This window comes from Rutidosis leptorrhynchoides, chromosome 7 (assembly GCF_046630445.1).
Source record: "Rutidosis leptorrhynchoides isolate AG116_Rl617_1_P2 chromosome 7, CSIRO_AGI_Rlap_v1, whole genome shotgun sequence".
Classification (NCBI taxonomy): domain Eukaryota; kingdom Viridiplantae; phylum Streptophyta; class Magnoliopsida; order Asterales; family Asteraceae; genus Rutidosis; species Rutidosis leptorrhynchoides.
This window is the reverse complement of record NC_092339.1, coordinates 9,461,659-9,483,259: the sequence shown is the minus strand read 5'-3', so window position 1 is coordinate 9,483,259 and position 21,601 is coordinate 9,461,659. Positions and strand designations below refer to the sequence as shown.

Below are 21,601 nucleotides of genomic sequence, written 5' to 3'. Positions count from 1 at the left end.
TCAACAAAAAGCTCATAATATTTTTAATAAGGTGTATAACATATTGAATATACATATATATCCCTATATATCAACAAAAAGCTCATAATATTTAAGGTCCAATGGTGTTTTTAATAAGGTGTATAACATATATGTGATGTTAAAATACTATATGTCATATATTGGTAGGGCATATGTGTTGCAGTCATGGTTATCCCTACTGCTTTGCTTTCATTTAAATTGAAAATATACTTTTGCTCCGATTATACGTCGTGAGGAATTCTGAATTGTGATATAACTAATGTGAGGCTGTGATTATCACTTGAGCCTTACAATGGGATAAAAACAGGTCATATCTTGGCATGGCAACATATGAGTTGCAGCCATGATAATCTGTGTTCCCATGATTAGAATCATCAAATCCATTACTTGATATAAGAATGATGGAAGGATGGTGGTTGCCTTTTGGGATTGATGTGATGATGAAGAACTTGGCGTTTGATACTCGATGTCATAAAATAGATCGTTTCCTTGCAAGGCTATATATGATTTTCTAATGAATTGCAGTCGTGACGATTGTCATATTTCGACATGTTAGCCAATATTACTTGCATTTCCCAACTTTTAAAAAACAGAGGCTATGATGATCAATAATTTATGGCTTAGTTGAGGTTTGAGAAATAACGAGTTCGTATCTTAGTAGGGCACCATAAATGCTGCAACCATGGCGAATTGCGTTTTCTTGCTTCACTTTGTACATAACTCTGAGCCTTATATTTCTTTTGAATTTCTTTTTAATCAATCTTCCCTTTGTTGCACTAATGTAAAAGATACAGGGGAACTGCGCTTAACGGTACAAAAGTAATTATGTGAGTAAGTTTCTTCTTTAAATTGTTATTATCTAGTTATCTATATGTTACTCATTTTAGTTATATTTGATGTTGATTATTGGGATGTGCAGAAGTGTTATCCTTTCACATAGGAATAGTACAGGTTTTTAGGATTGACGATGAATAACAAGTAAGTTTTAAGCTTTAAAGTTTGCACCTTATTTTTCTTTTTGGTTTTTTTTCAATCAATGTTGCCTTTGTTATGTTGCTGTTGAAGATACGAGGGAAGCTCAATTTAGTTGTATTTATTAAAATGTTTGTTTTAAACAAACCCGTAATTTCACGGGTCATTTCACTAGTTTCATTTATTTTCTTTGGTAAAAACACTCGAGAACATAACAAAGCAACTTATAATATTAATATAATATAACAATATGGAAGACATTAAAGAATGTGTACAAATTAATTCTCCAAATCAAAATGACTATCACATATAATGTTTGTTAACTTTACTATCTTATCTTTTAGTTTTTATTCACTTTTTCATTTTACACGCATAAAGTAAAGACAAAATTTCATTCCTCGTTCCTGAACTTTACATCAAATTTGACTCATCGTTCTTTTTCTTTTTTTTGTGCATCCCTCGTCCCTAATGTATCACAATTCTACATCCCTCGTTCTTTTTAGGGACGAGGGATGTAGAATTGACCAAAAGAAAAAGGACGAGGAATCAAGAAAAAGGACGAGGGATGTAGAATTTTGATACATTAGGGACGAGGGATGCAAAAAAAAAAAAGAAAAAGGACAAGGAGTCAAATTTGATGTATAGTTCAGGGACGAGGAATGAAATTTGAAACCGAACCGAAACCGAAACTGAAAACCAAATTGACCGAACTGAAAATCGAATTCAAAGTTGAAACCGAACCGAAACCGAAACTACCAAATTCGGTTCTGTTTCGGTTAAAACCGAATTTCATGAAAAATTTCAGAATAATGGTAGTTTAATTGCGGTGTTACTGATGTCTTAGTTATTTATAACCTAAAACGATGACGTACTATTAAATTATCAAAAAATCGATGATTTATTAATATTTACAGCTCAATTGTGACGTTTACTGCTTCCGTTATTAAGAAGAAGAACATCATAATTTGAGTAAGATAATTATAATGTAGGCTACCAAATCATTATATAGGCGATGACCTGTTTAGATAATTGAATCCCAAAATATAATGCCATTAAAATATAAATATTCAAATTAAATATATTAAAAACTTTGAATTCGGTTTTGAATTCAGTTTTCGGTTTAACCGAATTCATAATTTTTAAAACCGAAAACCGAATTCAAATTCGGTTTCGGTTTTACTCGATCCGAAAACTGTTTTCAAAATTCGGTTTGGTTTTTTTCCGGTCTGATTTTCGGATTAAACGGTTTCAAACCAAATACTGACTACCCCTATTACCATAAGGCATGCACTGCAGAAAAGTTGCAATGTTTGCCCAAACGTTGTAACGGTTCACTATTGGTTGACTTCTATCCCAGGATGTTTTGGACATGTTTAAGTGGTTTCTTAGTGTACTAATGCACCCTATCAAACATATCTATTGCCAAGTGATGTGTAATTTAATTATGACTCATTTTAAAAGGTTGCAACATTTCATTGCACCTTTTAACCCATTATAAATATAACTTTTCATTCATCGAAGAAAGGTTCCCGAAATTTGACATTTCTAATACACTTTCAACACTCAAACTTCCAGATTATACTTATACAATTTTCACAAACAATTATCTTTTGATCAGACTATTATTTATACTAGTTTTATTCTAATAGTGATTTCGTGATACCCGTAATCAAATGGGTAAAAAAACTTTATTAAAAAATTATTATATACCTATATCTAAAAGGTAAAGTGGAAATAAATAGTACTATTTCTTTTTCAATTTTCACAAACTTAACCCTCTATTTTTCATTAAAATACAAATCGAACCCCCACTTTATATGTATAATTTTTCCCAAATTTCACAAGCTTAACCCCCTAACTTTTATTAAAATACAAATCGAACCCCCACTTTACTAACTTTTTTTTTTACTAATATTCAATTTTCACAAACTTAACCCCCTAACTTTTATTAAAATACAAATCGAACCCCCACTTTACACGTAATTTTTTTTCAAATTTCACAAACTTAACCCACTAACTTTTATTAAAATACAAATCGAACCCCCACTTTACTAACTTTTTTTTTTAAAAATAAAACCTGAACGCTAAAAGAAGCAACTTTCACAAAAGGAACAACCCTTCAATGTTATGTAGAAAAAAAAATTCTTTTTTACAAAATAGATCAAGACTTTTTTTTTAACTCGCATTCAAAACGGAGCCCTCGGCGCGAAGCGAGGGCTCCACAACTAATTATATCCCTATATCTAAAAGACATAGATTAAATGAATAGTACCCAGGGTACTTTCGACTTTTCGTTTTTTTTCTTTTTCAAATTGAACAACAAAACCCCCACACTTTAATCAAAAAATCAAAACCACCCCCAACACAGGGGGATAAAGTGTCAAATACTCATTCTCATAAAAAATCTTAAACAAACTCCACCCAAATATTCAACGAGTCATATCTTCGCGCTCGCAACGAGTTAAATTTTTCCGCCACCATCGTTAAACTCGAAATAATTTTAGGAACACAATGTCACTAGCTATACATAAAACGGACGCTTTTTAAAAAACGCTAAATATTTGGGGTACTTTTCATACACGTTAATTCTCCGTTAAATTTTTAAAAGTCGACAATTCCATAGCGAAACGCGGAGATGCACATATATTGTTAATTTAGAATAATATTTAAATCTTTCACGTGTTATACCTTTTAGTTCGACTCGAGTTGCGCTTCAACGACATCATCGTTAACCACAAAATGATTTTACAAACTAAACGCAATAAAATACATTGAAAACTGAAACCCCGCCGCGAAGCGAGGGCTCGAACACTAGTTTACACTATTATAGTATCAATCCTGTTACAAATTCAACTAACACTACACATTTCTAACCGTATATGTTATATCGACCAACATCATCCATCAATGCCAACGTTATCAACTAAAACCCTAGCCAGGAAAGGATAGTAAAACACTAGTTTTTATACTCATAAATTTTTCTACCAAGTTTATAACCTATTGATTCAGTAGTTATTGCAATTCAAATGCTCTCCATTTTTGGACCCAAAGTCCATATACTGAGCTCCAAAAGAAACCCGGTTTTCTTCTTATTCAAGCCACATACCCTAACCCTAGCAATGGCGACCGACTCTGTTCAAGATAATAGTAGACCCACATGCCCATCTTGTTCGAGACCCACTCGAGTCTGTCTCTGCACACGATTCAAAACCCCAATTCTTGAAAACACAATTGCAGTTACAGTTCTTCAACACAGTTTAGAAAAGAAACACCCACTTAATTCAGCTAGAATAGCAACCCTAGGTCTCAAAAACATCAATATTGCACATGTTTCCGATGTTATTTCAGATGCCCTTTTCGATATACACTTTTTTAAACCAGATCTTGATCTGGGTCATCATGAATCAGTCAAGAATCATAAAAAGTTTGAATCTTTACATCCAGCTGATATTAGTTTCACTATTGATAAAAGGGGTTCAGTTACTTCACTTGTAAATAACTGGAGTCAAAGTCAAGATTTTGATAATTTTTTGGTTGATAAAGATGTGATTAATGGGGTGCAAAATGGGTTTACTGTTAAAAAGATGCAGAGATGGAGTGATGGAAACTATGTTCAAGAATTTGAAATGGTGGTTCCTTCGGGTTCGATATTACTATTTCCATGTGAGAATTCGATTGGGATTGAAGATGTAGATTTTAATGTTAAGAATTTGATTGTATTAGATGGAACATGGGCTAAAGCTACTAGGATGTATAAAGAGAATCCATGGTTGAGATTGTTTCCACATTTGAAATTGGATATTGGTAAGTTGAGTGTATATGGTGAAGTGAGACGACAACCGAAAGCTGGATATTTGTCGTCAATTGAGAGCATTGTGTATACACTCAAGGCGATTGGTAAAGAGGATATTGAAGGGTTGGATTGTTTGTTGGATGTTTTTGAATCGATGATTGGAGATCAAAGGAGATGCAAGAATGAAAGGTTGGACTTTGAAAGCAGTAGTAGTAACATGTAAAGTTAAACCTTGTTGTTGTGATACGTTTTGAGTTTGTGTTTTAAATGTTTAACTTTGATAAGTAAAGAGATTTAATGAGTTTTATGTTGTTTTTTGGAATATTTATTGCTTGATTAGAGTTGCAGCTTCAAATCTCACTTAATGCTTCCCATACAAAACAGTACATTACAGGGTCCAGGGAGGATTATGTATCAAATCATGCATAAAAACATTAGGTTGGAATTATATATAGCTTGCTTGTATAGTGTGGCATGAGAATGCATTTATGCAATAATGAAAACATGTTGTAGGGAACAGTAGAATTGACGTTTGGATATCTGAGCTCTCGGATACGTCAATGGTGGATCATTTCATTTTTAACTTGTTTGATCTTGGTTTGCTGGTTTCCACCAATCGGTTTGTGGTGTCGAGTGGCCCGATGGTTGAAGACGGGTTTAGGTGTGGAGCTGCGAATGTAAATTGTGAGCAACAAATGACGGTGTATGATAATCATATAGGCGGAGTAAGCAAAAGGTTGAGGAGACCTTCTTCGGTTGATGAAAAACACGATCCTGTTTCGGTCAGCAGTACTCAACAGAAGACTACACCATTTGGGTTGGTTTTCGGATCTTTGGATGAGGCGATTCTGAATAGGCTTGAGTCGAATCCACCTAGCGATGCTTCGGTCAATTTATCGTCTAATTGAGGAGCTAAAAATTTCGACGCAATTAAGAAGAAAATGGGACGCAGAGAATTTGTTACTAGGTGAAGGATAATGACTGTATAAAAGTGAATGATTCATTAGATATAAAGGAGCAAGCTAGTGTCGCTGTTAAGGTGTGTGTTTGATTCATTAAAAGTAAATGATCTAGTTAGTGACTATGTTATAGTGAATGGGTTAGATTCATTAACATTAAAGGGTAAAGCTAATGTTGGGTTTTCAGAAAATGTAACACTCGTTGTTAATAAGGTTACTGATAACGGTTTAGCGTCCAATTGTGCGGGTAAGTCCTTGGAAGACGGACCCCTTGGTTCGTTAGTAGTGTATTCGTTCTAGCTTGTATTTATCGCTTGGTTCGGATCAAGTGGTTGGAATTGGTGGTAGTGTTTTTCTTGTTCTCGGTTATTAATATGTTTTTGGTTTTGACGGATGAGGCTCGTTTATAGGTAGTTTAACATCTGGTTTTCTTTGTATCTTTCTAAGTTCGAGCCTCGTCCTGCCCCAACTTTGTACTTTCTGGTTGTCACGTTTTCTTTTTGAGAACGTTTCCGGGTTTATTTGAGTTTTCGTATTTTTAGCAACATAAAAAAGGAATCTGGTCTAGAGATTGAGGTTGCAATATGATAAGTACTGTTGATATTAATCGAGAATATACTGTTGATATCATCTTTTCATAGTTCCCTGGGTGGGTAAGGTCGTAAATCTGAAAAACCCGAAAATTATAGGAATGAAAAGAGATTTTTTTTTTTAACGGCGTAGAGAGAAATTTTATTAAACACGATAACTTCATCAAAACAATGAAGATTATCGACTAAAGTACAAAGATACGAAGATTACAACTAAGATACAAAACATGGAAAAGTTAAAAATGGTCAAGACGTAAGGAAACAACTAATGGCAAATCCTCCAAGTTGGACTGTTCGAAAAGAGATCTTCTAGAGAGTAAGCATATTTAGTGGAATGAAAACTATGTACGTTTGTATGTTTTAAAAAGCCAGAAAGATTTTTATTAATATAAGGAGAATAAAACAACATGGCATATGAGAGAATGCGATTTAGCAAACACAACACATCAGAAGAGCATAGCGACAGAATTAAAACAAAATTATTGTGACTACAATGTAAGACTGTCAACCATGATCGTCACTCACAGGAGCTTGGGTTTATCAACCATTGAGTCCACATTAGCGAGATCTTTTTCGAGCGATTGGAGATCCATTCGAATCAGGGCCGGACCTGGGGTGGGGCTGGAGGTGCAACCGCACCTGGGCATCATGAAAGAGAGGGCATCATGTGTTCAATGGTTGTTCTTCAGTTTTTACAGATTTGAGATGTGTAAGTGTGTAAAAATCGAGTTTTGAACAATTTAACTATGTTATATGATACTTATATATATATAGTATGTTTAGATGGTTAATTTTGTTTCTTGGCGCAAACTTAAAAGCTTCATTTAGGTTTTATGGGGTTAGGATGTTGCAGAGAATTTTGAGAAAAATTTGGGGAAGGTGATTCACAATCAATTAACTTTTTTGCTACTTACCCCTTCACTCCTATACTAACTTACATATTAACCCTTCTCTTTAGATTTTATTATTTAAAACTTTTTTATAATACTCCATTGTTGTAATTATATACGAGTAGTACTGTATGTGAGAATATTAAGAAATTAAAGAACACTTTTGTACTTGTAATAATACAATATAGAATAGGACCATATAATGTACTAGTATGTTATTTAGTTTGTGTCAATTTATATCTAGACTAAAAGATATAGTTTAAATCAATAAATTAATAAAAAAGTATTTTAATATTAATATATAGGCATATTTGAAATCTAATTGAATGAATATATTAATATTACCATGACATTTTTACAAACTAGAATAAGTGAAATATTTATTTGAATTCTTAATTTTATTTGAGAATCATATAATCACATGTGATTGTCATGACAATCACATGTGATGGATTCGCCAAATCACATTTGATTTTAATTCTAGTCATTGATTATTTTAATCCAAATGTTGAGTTTTAGCTCTTGATTTTCAAATAAAATTAAGGATTTAAATGAATATTTCCCAATAGAACATATGTAGCATGTATTAATAAACCGTGCAAGTTGACTTGAAGTGAGGTTATATTTTTTTTAATGTCTATATTCTTCTATAAATGTATGTATTATAACATATATTCAGTTAAATAAAACATAAAATTTAACATAAGGTTATAACCATTTATTTATACTTATATTTATAAAGATAGTATAAGATAGTATAATAGTACTATTTGCTTACAAAAATTAAAGGGGCATATTTTTATATCTACGCACTGGGCATAAAAAATGACAGGACCGGCCCTGATTCGAATGCTTGGATTTGGATTTCGTTTAGCATCATTGGGCCATTGCCTTTCTTCTTCTTGAAAACCAAATTGTTTCTATTTTTCCATAACAAATATCCAGTGACTCATTCAATTGCTTGCTATAATTTCGATTTGTTGGTATACTATTCTGACCAATGTCATGGGCTCACAAATGTTATCTGTGTCATGGTCGATTAATAGATTTGTGTGATGGGTGTGTTGTGTTGTGTGTATACATGCTTTTTTTTTATGAGCACAAGAGAGATGTCATTTAGATATCAAGATGGTTACTTGAAACATGTCAAGAGCAAGCAAAATTGATGATTTAACGAAACAACTTATCAAACACTTGTGAACATAGAAGAAAAGTTCTTGAATTATTACTAAACTTTTTTTTTTTTCTTCTGAAATAGTACTTCAAATATGTTCCTTCAATTAGTAAGTCAAGTTATTCATGACACCTTCGCCGGAAATAATTAACGGCGGCGCCTCTAAACCCACCTTCAAATGCTAAAACTTTTTTCACGGCAGCGCCACCACCTCCACAACCAAACCCCACCAACACTCCTTTTTCTCTTCCGTCACAAAACAAAATCAAATTTTGACGACGACCCACCATTCTCCCCACTCCACAAACCCCCAAAACCCCAAATTCAAAAACCCCACAATCAAAAAAGCAAGAATCTTGAATCTCATAAAAAACCCAAAAATAAACTTCCAATAAAGAGCGATTTACCCTTTGATTTCAGGTACTCATACTCTGAAATTAATCCTTCTGTTGAACCAATCGGGTACAGGGAAACACCCAAGTTTTCACCTTTTGGGCCTGGTCGTCTTGACCGGAAATGGACCGGTACGGCAGCGCCGGCGAATACGGCGGTGAATATGAATAAAGTTGAAGAAGAAAGGAATGCGGTTCTGGGGGAACCTTTTTCAGAAGATGAAGTGCTGGTGCTTGTTGAAAGATACAGGCATAGTGATTGCTCTCGACAAATTAATTTGGGTAAAACTATTACATTTATATGATTATTATGTTCCAATTTTTATACTTTTAATAATCAGCTTGTTTGAAGATTTGTAGAGATGGCAAACCTACAAGGTGGGTAACACTGATTTTGCATACTGTAAGCATTCATATGCATGGTAGATGTATTTGACCCATTAATCTTTATGCTAATGCTAATTTTACAACCCGAATTGACCATTTTCATATAGATTGTTTTAATTGCAACTTTTAAGCAAATGCATTCCTTTAGCAGTAATGTTAATGCTTATATCATTATAAAATACGGGCTTTTATGCTTACCTTTTATGTTCTAGTTTAAGGCCATAATGTTACCATCTCGGCTTACCGGGTCACGGATCTTGATTTGAGAGTGTGTGTCAGTTTGTGTGCTGAAACTATAAATGAGGTTTTTAATATAATGATAACATGTGACGTGATTACTGAAACTTATGATATGATAGGAAAAGGTGGAGTTACTCACAACATGATTGATGACATACATAACCATTGGAAGAAAGCCGAAGCTGTAAGGATCAAGTGTTTAGGAGTCCCAACCTTAGACATGGACAACGTTTGCTTCCATATTGAGGTTTAAATCTATTGTTCTTATACTCAGAGGTGGAAATATCGACCCATTTACTATATTAGGTTTAATTCGGGTTGTTTCCTATTTCTAACCTAACGGATCAGATGGGTATAAAGGCACACGAGGTTTATAGTCAGTACATAACTGAGTAATAAACTTTATTCAAAATATTATATAAAGGTTGTTAAAACTATCTTTTGTAATCATATTAAACGAAATTAAATGCTATGAATTTGGACAAAAATGTTTTGGGTCAAACTGCGCTACCCTTTTTGGCCCGCTACATCTCACGGCCAATGTTTTGTCACTACATTTGCTGAATTGGATTCTCTAAGAAAGATCTTAACTGATGGGTATGTAGAAACTTGCAGGATAAATCAGGCGGGAAAATTATACACCGGCAGATTAATATCTTGCTACTGTATCGAGGACGAAATTATGACCCGAAGAATAGACCTGTTGTACCTTTAATGCTGTGGAAGCCATATCCACCAATTTATCCCAAGCTTATAAAAAATGTTGCTGATGGGTTGACGTTTGAAGAAACTAAAGAAATGAGGAACCGAGGACTTAACTCTCCTCCACTTATAAAACTAAGTATGTGCTTTTCTGTTAGTTTTATACGAATAGTTGCCGACATCTTTTCTTGTGTATAATGTACTATGTTTGTTTTCTGTTTGCCAAAGTTTTTCATAAAGATGGCAAAATTCGCTGGGTTGGGTGATTTTTCAAAAAAGGGTCAATTTTATGTATCGGTCGATGTGGACCAAATTTGGGGTGAGGGTGACCCGTCAACACCTGTGTGCCCATTTATTCTAGTTTGTAAATTATTAATTTATCAAATATATGATTCCGCACTATAACATCATAAAAATAATAAGATTTGTTTTAAATAAAATGGTTTAGGTCATTGTATTCGTTTAAAATCAAGTTACATCAGTTTTGGTACATCAGTTTGAAAATCAAGTTACATCAGTTTTGGTACACATAACCATTTGACCCGTTTCATATTAAACTAATTTTTACATCTGTCATGTTACAAACTTTATACAGCCCTAATCGACCATGTAAATGGATTAAAATCTTCACCTCTGGTTTTTAGTTGATGAATGTTTGCTCCTTGTGCAGCAAGAAATGGCGTGTACACTAATGTGGTAGACAAAGTGAGGGAGGCCTTTCAATCTGAAGAAGTATTGAGGCTCGATTGTGCCCATGTGGGTATGAGCGACTGCAAAAGGATCGCTGTAAAGTTAAGGGTATGTGTTTCAGACCATGTAATCAAATCTTGTGATAAAAAGTTATGATCTTTACGTTTCTTGAATACAAAATTTGAGAGTATCGTTATTCTCTCCTTGAAGGATTTGGTACCTTGTGTCCCCATATTGTACAAAGACGAACAAATCATTATCTGGAGAGGGAGGAAAGCCAGTGAAGCTGCTTCTGATCCAAGTTAAGATCTTTGGACTTGCAGCTTTTTGTGTGTGTTTGAAATGGCTAAATACAGATAGGTGGTTTTGTAAAATTCAGTTGTTGATTTATATTCTGAACTTTGTGTGATTAATAGATCTTCTTGTTCAGGGTATGTATGTGATTGTAACGTTATGTAATGGCTTCTATTTTGGGTATGTTTGGCAAAACTAGCTGGAAGCTGCAAGCGTTTAGCTGCAGGCGTTTAGCTGCAAGCGTTTAGCTGAGGGTGTTTAGCTGAAATTTTTTAAATGTATTTTAATTGTTTGGCAAAGTAGCTGGAGCTGTTATAAAATAAGTAAAATGACAAAAATGGACACTAGAAAAAATACTTAAATATCATTATTTTAGTTTAATAAAACATAGTCATTACCAAATAACCGAAAACATATATAATACTACTAATAACCGAAAACATACCTTGAAATACGGCATGTATCTTTTGTCGTTCATGATTTGAGGTGGTACTAGTTGAAAAGTTGGATCTTTTGGTCTTATAATGTTGCGTGCCAGACTTTGGAAACCTATCTCTACCAATTATCTCTACATAATCTGTATTTACCCTTTTTACTATGAGCAGAATACCATGAGGAGAATATATTATTACGTGGCCATGCATAGAATATATTGCTACATGGAGTATTTACGTGGGAGGTTTTATAATTATGGAAGGATAATTCGGTAAATAAGATTGCAAACGCTATTCCATTTTCTTAAACGCTTGTTGAAGCAACGTTTGAGATTGGAGCTTTTTCACAATCCTAAAAGCTAGAAGATCTTTTAAACAAACGGAGCTAAATATTAGTTAGGAGTTTTTCATAAAAACTAAAAGCTCTAAAAAGTTTCAAAAAGTTCTTTGCCAAACATAGCCAAAGGCTTTTGGAGCTTTTAACTTTTATAAAAAGCTTTTTGGAGCTTTTAACTTTTATAAAAAAAAAACTCATATAAAATAAAAAGTTCCGTTTGGTTACAAGAGCCTAAAGCTATTGGAAAAAGCTAAAAGCTACTAGAACTAGCGTTTAACTTCTATCTTTTTGACATTTTACTCTCTACTTTAACAGTTTCAGCTACTCTGTCAAACAATTAAATACATATAAAAAGCTAACAGAGCTAGCTAACAGCTACCAACTAATTTTGTCAAACATACTTTTAGTTTGGTACTGTCGTCATTTTAAAATTATAGTTTATTTTCGTTGTGTTGATTGAAGGACATTAATCTCATAATTATGTAGCTTACTAAGAGATTAGAGTTTTCCTAAACATGAGTTTTACACTCGTATTACATTTCTACCAACTAATCTTTTTTTTTTTTTCCCCCGAAAAGCAAACCTTTTAGTATGCCATAGACTATAGTAACATACAGACTATTTATTATTTACTTGATACGATGCAAAGTATTAGGGTTAAATTCCTCACGATTGTCCAATGTTTATTAATCAATATATATAATTATATATAGATACATATACAAGTTGGAAAAGGAAAATAATTACAACATGGAAACAAATATTAAATTGAATAAAATATGTCTTGTTCCTCAAGCTAGGTTATATCGTTAATACCCCCCTCAAGCGAATGTGTGGAGGCCCAACATGAAGCTTGTCACGAAACGATTCAAACAAGGGTCTTGGAAGACTTTTGGTAAAGATATCCGCAAGTTGAAGAGTAGTTGGAACAAACTTTGTATACAGTTTTCCAGAGGATACTAGTTCTCGTACAAAATGATAGTCAATATCGATGTGCTTTGACCTTTTATTTGAGACAGGATTTTGAGTAAGAAAGATAGCACTTTTATTGTCACACAGAATAGTTGGCCTCTCCGGTGGTAAAACAAATAACTCACGAAGCAGATGAGTAATCCAAACGATCTCAGCATCTGTATTGGCTAATGCACGATACTCAGATTCACAACTAGACCGAGCAACGGTAGGTTGTTTCTTCGCACTTCATGAAACAAGGTTGCCACCAAGAAAGATCGAGTACCCATATGTAGAACGCCGAGTTTCAATACAACGAGCCCAGTCAGCATCAGAGTAACCAAGTAATGAGGGCGTCGTATGATGATGAAAGTGTAAACCGTAAGTAATTGTACCTTTAATATACCGAATGATCCGCTTGACAGCTTGAAAATGATTAACAGTACGAGCTTGAAGAAACTGACTAACTTGATTTACAGCGTATGAGATGTCAGGACCGGTAATAGTTAAATATTGCAAAGCTCCCACAAGAGAACGATAGTATGTATGATCATTAAACGGAGGACCTTGAGAAGAAAAGTTGTCAGCGGTACCGTCAACTAACCCAGCACGGACCAAGATATCATTAGCATACTTAATTTGACTTAAAAATAACCCTGAATCAGTGTATGTAACTTCAAGACCCAGGAAGTAGCTTAGAGTACCGAGATCTTTAATGGCAAATTCACTGTTGAGGCGAGTGATAAACTTACGAATAGTATCAGGATTGTTACCAGTGAGGATGAGATCGTCAACATAAACGAGCAAATAAAGAAGACATGACCCCTTTTTATAAACAAATAACGAAGGGTCAGCTCGACTAAAAGTAAAGCAGAGGTGAATAAGAAAGACACCGAGTCTTTGAAACCAAGCACGAGGGGCTTGTTTTAAACCATACAACGCTTTATTCAATCGACACACGTGAGAAGGAAAACGTGGATCGATAAAACCTGAAGGTTGCTCCATGAAAACGGTTTCAGTGAGATGACCATTGAGAAACGCATTATTAACATCCAACTGGTGAAGTGGCCACTTATAAAGGGTGGCAAGAGAAAGAACAATTCGAACTGTGGAGGCTTTAACAACAGGACTAAACGTAGTAGAATAGTCGAGACCAGCTATCTGAGTAAAGCCTTTTGCAACAAGTCGAGCTTTAAGGCGTTTAACCGAACCATCGGATTTAAATTTAGTGCGAAAAATCCATTTAGAACCCACAACATTACCATTTTTCGGTCGAGGCACAAGAGTCCATGTACGGTTATTGTGAAGAGCATGCATCTCATTTTTCATTGCCTGAAACCAACCGGGATCTTTAGATGCAGATTTGAACCCGCGTGGTTCAGAAGATACAAGAAGAGCTCGTTGCAACGGATAACAAGAAACTTGAGCCATATCAGTTCGATAACGTGGTTTGAAAATACCATCTTTGGACCTAGTTATAACAACCCTCACTTTTCGACTTCCGATTTTACTAAAATACCTAGAGTTGTTATATACAAATAAATTTAACGTTGACCGAATAAACGTACGCTTAAAATAAATAATATAATTATAAATATTATAAATAAGATTATGATATATAATATAACATAATTACATCAATGAATATATATATATAATATTTATATTACTTTTGCTATTTAGTTAATAGAATATATAATTAACTAAATAATACATAATATTATAACATTTATAAAACTAATAAAAACTATAAATTAATAATCATAAATTTTAATTTTTATAAAAACTAAATATAATAATAATTTTTATATAAAATTCGTATTTAATAATTAAACAAATATAGAAATAAAATGTTAAATGTTCTTAGAAATATATTAAACAAAATTTTTTTTAGAATTTTATAAAAAAAAAAATCAAAACTATATCTACTTTTAATAAATAAATACAAAAATACAAACTACTTTTTCTTTTAAGATTTACTTTTAATAAAAATACAAACTACTTTTATTTTAAGATTTACTTTTAATAAAAATACAAACTACTTTTTCTTATTTTAACTTTTAAGATTTACTTTTAATAAAAATACAAACTACTTTTTCTTATTTTAACTTTTATGATTTTACTTTTAATAAAAATACAAACTACTTTTTCTTATTTTAACTTTTAAGATTTACTTTTAATAAAAATACAAAATACTTTTTCTTATTTTAACTTTTAAGATTTACTTATTTTATTTTAATTTTTTTTACCTAACATTTTCAACTATAAATACCACATACATTTCTCATTTCAAACTTACACCTTAATCTCTCATTTCTCTCTTAAAGAACTACTTCTAGTTGATATCTCGGTCACTTACTTGCTTTACTTTCCTTTCTTGCGTGGAATACTTCAACTGCTATTTAAGGTGAGTTTCATTTGCTCCCTTTTTATATATATTTTTGGGCTGAGAATACATGCGCTGATTTATAAATGTTTTACGAAATAGGCACAAGTACTAAAACTAATTCTATGTGGGTTTAAACCAGAAATATACCCTTAGCTTGGTAACATTAAACTACTTGTCTATGTACGGTAGGCGCGAATCCTAAAGATAGATCTATTGGGTCTGACAAACCCCATCCTGACTATGGGATGCTTTAGTACTTCGAGGTTATTTTAAACACACCTGATCTGGTGTACTTCAGAGGGTAAAACATGAACGTTAAGGCTTGTTACCGGGTGCCTACAACTTATAGAATGCTTTTATACACTTGCTAGTGTACGGATATTTATGAAACTGAAATCTTGTGGCCTATTATTATAACGGAAATGATTGATTTTGATAAACTAATGAACTCACCAACCTTTTTGGTTGACACTTTAAGCATGTTTTGTCTCAGGTGACGAATAAGATGATTGCCATGATTGCTACCTGATGAATTGAATGCTGCTACATGGAGTCTTCATTTCATTACATTTACTTTGCATTAAGACTATTATTATTATTTCAGTTTAAATTTGATGTAAAACTTTTAATGCTTCCGCTGTTTTATTAATAAATGTTTTATTCAAAACGTCTCATATAGAGTCGTTCTCGTTTATACAACTATGATTTGATATAATTAGTCACAAATACCCTAGGCCCTAATTTGGGGGTGTGACACTAGTGGTTACAGGATGAGTAGAAACAGTAGGTGCAACAATAGTAGTAACATGCGGTAAAGTACCCGGTGGTTGTAAATTATCTGATGGTGCTTCGACTGAGGGCTGAGCAACCGTGGGCTGAATAATCGTGGATTAAGCAACTGTTGGTGCCGATTCATGAACATCATCAGGACACATATTGCATGGAGCAGAAGTTGACGATGTTGCTGAAGTTACGGGTGTATGAGACATACCCGAAGAAGAGGGATAAGCATCCAAATAATTAGAGAATTGAAGACTTGCAAGATCAACAACAGGCAAAGTTCCAGAATACGGAAAAGTCCCTTTATCAAATTGCGCATGTCGGATAATATACTCTCGACCAGTTAAGGGATCAAGACATCGATAACCTTTATAGTGAGAATTGTAGCCAATAAATATGCATGCAATACTACGTGGTGCTAATTTATGTTGAGCATAGTTGTGACGACCCGAAAATTTCCGACCAAATTTAAACTTTAATCTTTATATTATTCAGACACGATAAGCAAAGTTTGTTAAGTTAAATCTCAAGAATTTTAAACTGTGTTCATACATTCATTATAACCTCGACCAAATTCTGACGATTCACGAACCGTTATATATAAATAGATATGTATATGTATATATATATATTATAACTTGAGAATATTAATAAAGTATTAAACGTATAATACTTTACACGAACGTATTTGTTTCAATATGATTTTCGACGAAAAAAAAATATATTAAATGATTGAATTATCAGAAACATTGAATTATGATTACAAGTCTCTGTTGAGAGGTCCACTATGATTTGAGAAAATCTATTCCTCTTAACGATATTCAGAATAATTTGTAAAGCTATTTATAAATAAAAACAAAAAGTGTCATTTACGAAAGTTAGACAAAAGTTAGTGGAGAATTGGTTTCCATAATATTCTATTAATCTATTTTCAAACGTACAAAGACGTTTTCAGTTTAAAAAGAACTTTATTATTAAAACGTATATAACTTTTATAAATATCTAGAATCACTTTTGACAACTCATTACTTAACCAGTATAATAAATATAACGATATTTATATTTTATTTCATTAAATATATATAACGATTTAAATTAATATTATATATATTTATACGCGTATTATACATACATAGTTTTTTATACTTTTACTATACTTTAACTTTACCTTTACTTGACTTTTACTTTACTTTAACTTTAATAATTCATACTTTAATAATTCACTTTAATAATTCATACTTTAATAATTCACTTTAATAATTCATACTTTAATAATTCACTTTAATAATTCATACTTTAATAATTCACTTTAATAATTCATACTTTAATAATTTACTTTAATAATTCATACTTTAATAATTCACTTTAATAATTCATACTTTAATAATTCACTTTAATAATTCATACTTTAATAATTCACTTTTATAATTCAAAAATCTATTATAAATAGAATTCAATAGGTTTCATTATTTCATAGAAACTTGAAAATATATTTCTCTAAACTCTCTCAATTGATATATATATATATATATATATATATATATATATATATATATATATATATATATATATATATATATATATATATATTTGCTCTGTATTATTTCAAGATATTATTAGTATACATAAAATATTACGACGGAGTGCTGTCCGAGTGATTTCAAAATAGTTTTTTTGAATGAGTCGAAGCTAAGGAAATTATGGGTTATAGCTATGGAGGTGATGGGTATGGTTCATGGGTATGCTCGTGAGGTCAATCTAGTGTTTATCATCTCCGTTGCATCTACGTACTTTCCTGCAATATTGAATCTCAATATTGATACGTTCGTGAATCCGAGGCCAACCTTGCACTTATTAAATGATGTTATATGTATTTTTACTACGAAATACAGTATTGTGAGTTTCATTTGCTCCCTTTTATATATATTTTTGGGACTGGGAATACATGCGCTGTTTTTATAAATGTTTTACGAAATATGCACAAGTACTAAAACTAATTCTACGTGGGTTTAAACCAGAAATATACCATTAGCTTGGTAACATTAAACTACTTGTCTATGTACGGTAGGCGCGAATCCTAAAGATAGATCTATTGGGCCTGACAAACCCCATCCTGACTATGGGATGCTTTAGTACTTCGAGGTTATTTTAAACACACCTGATCTGGTGTACTTCAGAGGGTAAAACATGAACGTTAAGGCTTGTTACCGGGTGCCTACAACTTATAGAATACTTTTATACACTTGCGAGTGTACATATATTTATAAACGGAAATCTTGTTGTCTATTAATATATTGAAATGATTGTTATGATAAACCTGTGAACTCACCAACCTTTTGGTTGACACTTTAAAGCATGTTTATTCTCAGGTATTAAAGAAATCTTCCGCTGTGCATTAGCTCATTTTAAGGATATTACTTGGAGTCATTCATGGCATATTTTGAAAGACGTTGCATTCGAGTCATTGAGTTCATCAAGATTATTATTAAGCCAATTATAGTTGGATGTATTATAAAATGGTGTGCATGCCGTCAACTTTCGTTGTAAAGAAAGTTTGTCTTTTAAAAACGAATGCAATGTTTGTAAAATGTATCATATAGAGGTCAAATACCTCGCGATGTAATCAACTATTGTGAATCGTTTATAATGTATATGAACGGGTCCTTTCAGTTGGTATCAGAGCGGTGGTCTTAGCGAACCAGGTCTGCATTAGTGTGTCTAACTGATAGTCGTTAGGATGCATTAGTGAGTCTGGACTTCGACCGTGTCTGCATTTCAAAAGTTTTGCTCATCATTCTTGTCAGAAATTACCTGCTTATCATTCTTAGTCTAGACACATCTTATTGCATTGATTGCATGAATAGTGTATAGACAAAATTCATATCTTAGTGTATCTGCTAATTCATATCTTAGCGTATCTGTTACTGTAAACTTTGCCTGACATATTCCGTAAATTCCTCCGTAATCTACGAAACCTTTTGCTCTATATAATTAGAATACCACCCGATAGCCGAAAAATCATTTCATATCGAAAAATTCTTTATTCAATCGTACGAAATGGAATTCGTCATTAGTTCAAGTCCCTCGGATTCCGAAATGGAATCCCACTCAAGTTCCGAAAGCAGTGTGACCGGAATGGATCAACCAATTAGTCATCATCTATTCTGGATGAATTGGGGATGGGTTCGTAGCCTCCTTAATCATTGGAGACAAGAAGAAGGTGATCCCTTCCATCCACCACATTGCCCTCTTGGCGAAGAACCTGAAGCACTTACCGGCGAACCTATCCGAAACACCATTTTCTCTCTTATTTCTAGAGTATCTCGTCACGATTACATACTACACCAAATTCTTAGATTTTATTTATCCGCTCATCCGAACCGACAATCACCCCGGTGTAATAGAAGAAGTCAACGAGCTTCGCGCTCGGGTAGTGGCTTTGAAGAATATGGTGCAAAGGTTACAAACACCAGCAGCAGCACCAGTACCACCATCAGCAACACCAACAGTACCATCACCACCACCAACAACAACATCCACATCTCACACCGCAACATCACAATATGTATCTCAAACATCAACGTCATACGCCCTGCAAATATTCAGGAATATCAACAACAACAACAAACGATGAAGTATTAATTCATAAACTTCATTGAAGAGATATCTCTGCGGCAGTTATGTAATCTCCAAAATCTTAGAGATTATTTAATTCTGACCGTAAATCGGATGAGTGAACAGAGATGGTAGAGTAGAAACTTTGATCGAAAATGGTGTACGATTTACAAGCTAGAATTGTTTTACCAACAGCGTCAACAGGACCGTAGCATCATTAACACAGTCAGTGCCGTCAGTATCGTCAGAATCAACAGCACCTGTAACATCACAAACTCTGTCAGTTCAAGAATCATTGTGGACATCATTACGAATCAACAACAAATATATTGTATCAACGAGTTATGAAGTATTAACTCATTTCCAATCGAAAGATTTATATGTATATTTTATATGTATAAATTTTTAAACCATAATAAATCTTCCCGTACTAAGCTATTATGTGTGAATCTTAACTACTCAGTTAATTCATATTACAAATATGCAATGATGTACGTCCTTCGTCCGCAACTTAACCATCGTTAATTACAATCTCTGTCTCAATTCAATAAAAAATCCAATTTATAATAAATCAAGTGTATTATTCGAATATATGTTTGATTTTACGCTTTCATCATCGATGTACTCGAAACTTTTTAAATAACATCATTCGTACCTTGCGAAGTTCACAAGAATTTCACGAAAACCAACAAATAACAAAGTAATGATTCATAATTTCAATATTATTGAAGAAATACTTATGCAATTTATAAAGTTTTAGGGATTACTCAATTCTAGTTCCAACCATAAAACAAATGAGTTTAATTTAATATTAACTCATTAAATCTATATTACATCTAAAGAAAATATACACATATATTTTCATAAAGACTGTAATAAACTTCTTTTGTACAAAATATTAATTGTGAATTTTTTTTAACGGGTAGGTAATACCCGAGAGATATATAAATTCACAATTAATATATTACATTTTTCGAAACTGATTCAGCAATCATCAACTATACTCCCTACTTTCACAACAATATCCATTCTTTCATATAAATCAAAACAATCATACTCATTCAAATTCAATTACATATTCTGATTTTGAAATCGCATAATTCAATTCGAAATATAACCAGTATCATCACTCTTAGATTCCTATATCTTTCAAAGCTATACTTTGACTTCAAAACTGTGTTAGAACATTATATGTATTAACGATTACAATATGTGCTCAAACCCTTCGAAATTCTTGAAGACACTTCAACTAAGGGACAATCGAGATGATGATCCAACCACATGTTACCCACAGTTATACACCTGAAAAACTCTCAAAACCTAAGTCATAGTTCGACATGTATCCGTGTTAGACCCTTTGGCATTTACTAGCTAAAATAACTTTTCAATTCCATTTCAAAATAGACAGTTTTGTCACAGCTCCAGCAAGTCATCTTCGACTTCTCAATCAAAACAGTCTTATTATAACCTCGATAGATACGTTGCCCTTTCGCCAACGTTACCGGAGAATCGTTTATATTCACCACATTAGCAATAAACTTACCAACAACTTCATTGATCTTTGACTTTCCAAAAAAAAAATCATTATAATTATCGAAACCCTATCATATACTCATTCGTACCTTATAACAAGAATTTCCATACCAATTATTGAGAATCAGCAATCAGTATTTTTAAACCTCGCAACATGTCTACATCAACAATTACATATACACACAACGTCTACCTCCAAGACTTACATTCTTTGAATGAGAAATTTCTGAAAAACACTCTAAACTGCGAACCAGTTCTCGAAATTTTGAAAAATGCTGATGAAGCAGCAAAAACTGTAAACGACCTTAACAGTAAAAAGTTGGATGATAAAGGATAGTATATTGGCAAAGCTCAGAAAAAGAGAAGCTTTGGAACTCGAAAACGGATTGAGCAAAGTATGAATGAGGCTATGGACAAATCACAAAGGCTGAACCTGCCTTCAAAGAATCCAAATGATT

The 21,601-nt window shown here is 32.9% G+C and overlaps 2 protein-coding genes across 2 annotated transcripts; both read left to right on the top strand.

The window, feature by feature from the left end:
• Positions 1-3,906: 3,906 nt before the first annotated feature.
• LOC139858093 (uncharacterized) lies at positions 3,907-5,337 on the top strand. The gene has a single exon (XM_071846947.1). It carries the CDS (start codon positions 4,020-4,022, stop codon positions 5,007-5,009), a length of 990 nt encoding a protein of 329 aa, XP_071703048.1. The 5' UTR covers positions 3,907-4,019; the 3' UTR covers positions 5,010-5,337.
• A 3,020-nt stretch (positions 5,338-8,357) lies between these two features.
• LOC139858129 (CRS2-associated factor 2, mitochondrial) lies at positions 8,358-11,280 on the top strand. Its single transcript, XM_071846982.1, has 5 exons — positions 8,358-9,073; positions 9,538-9,665; positions 10,034-10,259; positions 10,791-10,918; positions 11,021-11,280. Exons 1-5 carry the CDS (start codon positions 8,578-8,580, stop codon positions 11,114-11,116), a joined length of 1,074 nt encoding a protein of 357 aa, XP_071703083.1. The 5' UTR covers positions 8,358-8,577; the 3' UTR covers positions 11,117-11,280.
• The last annotated feature ends 10,321 nt before the right edge of the window (positions 11,281-21,601 follow it).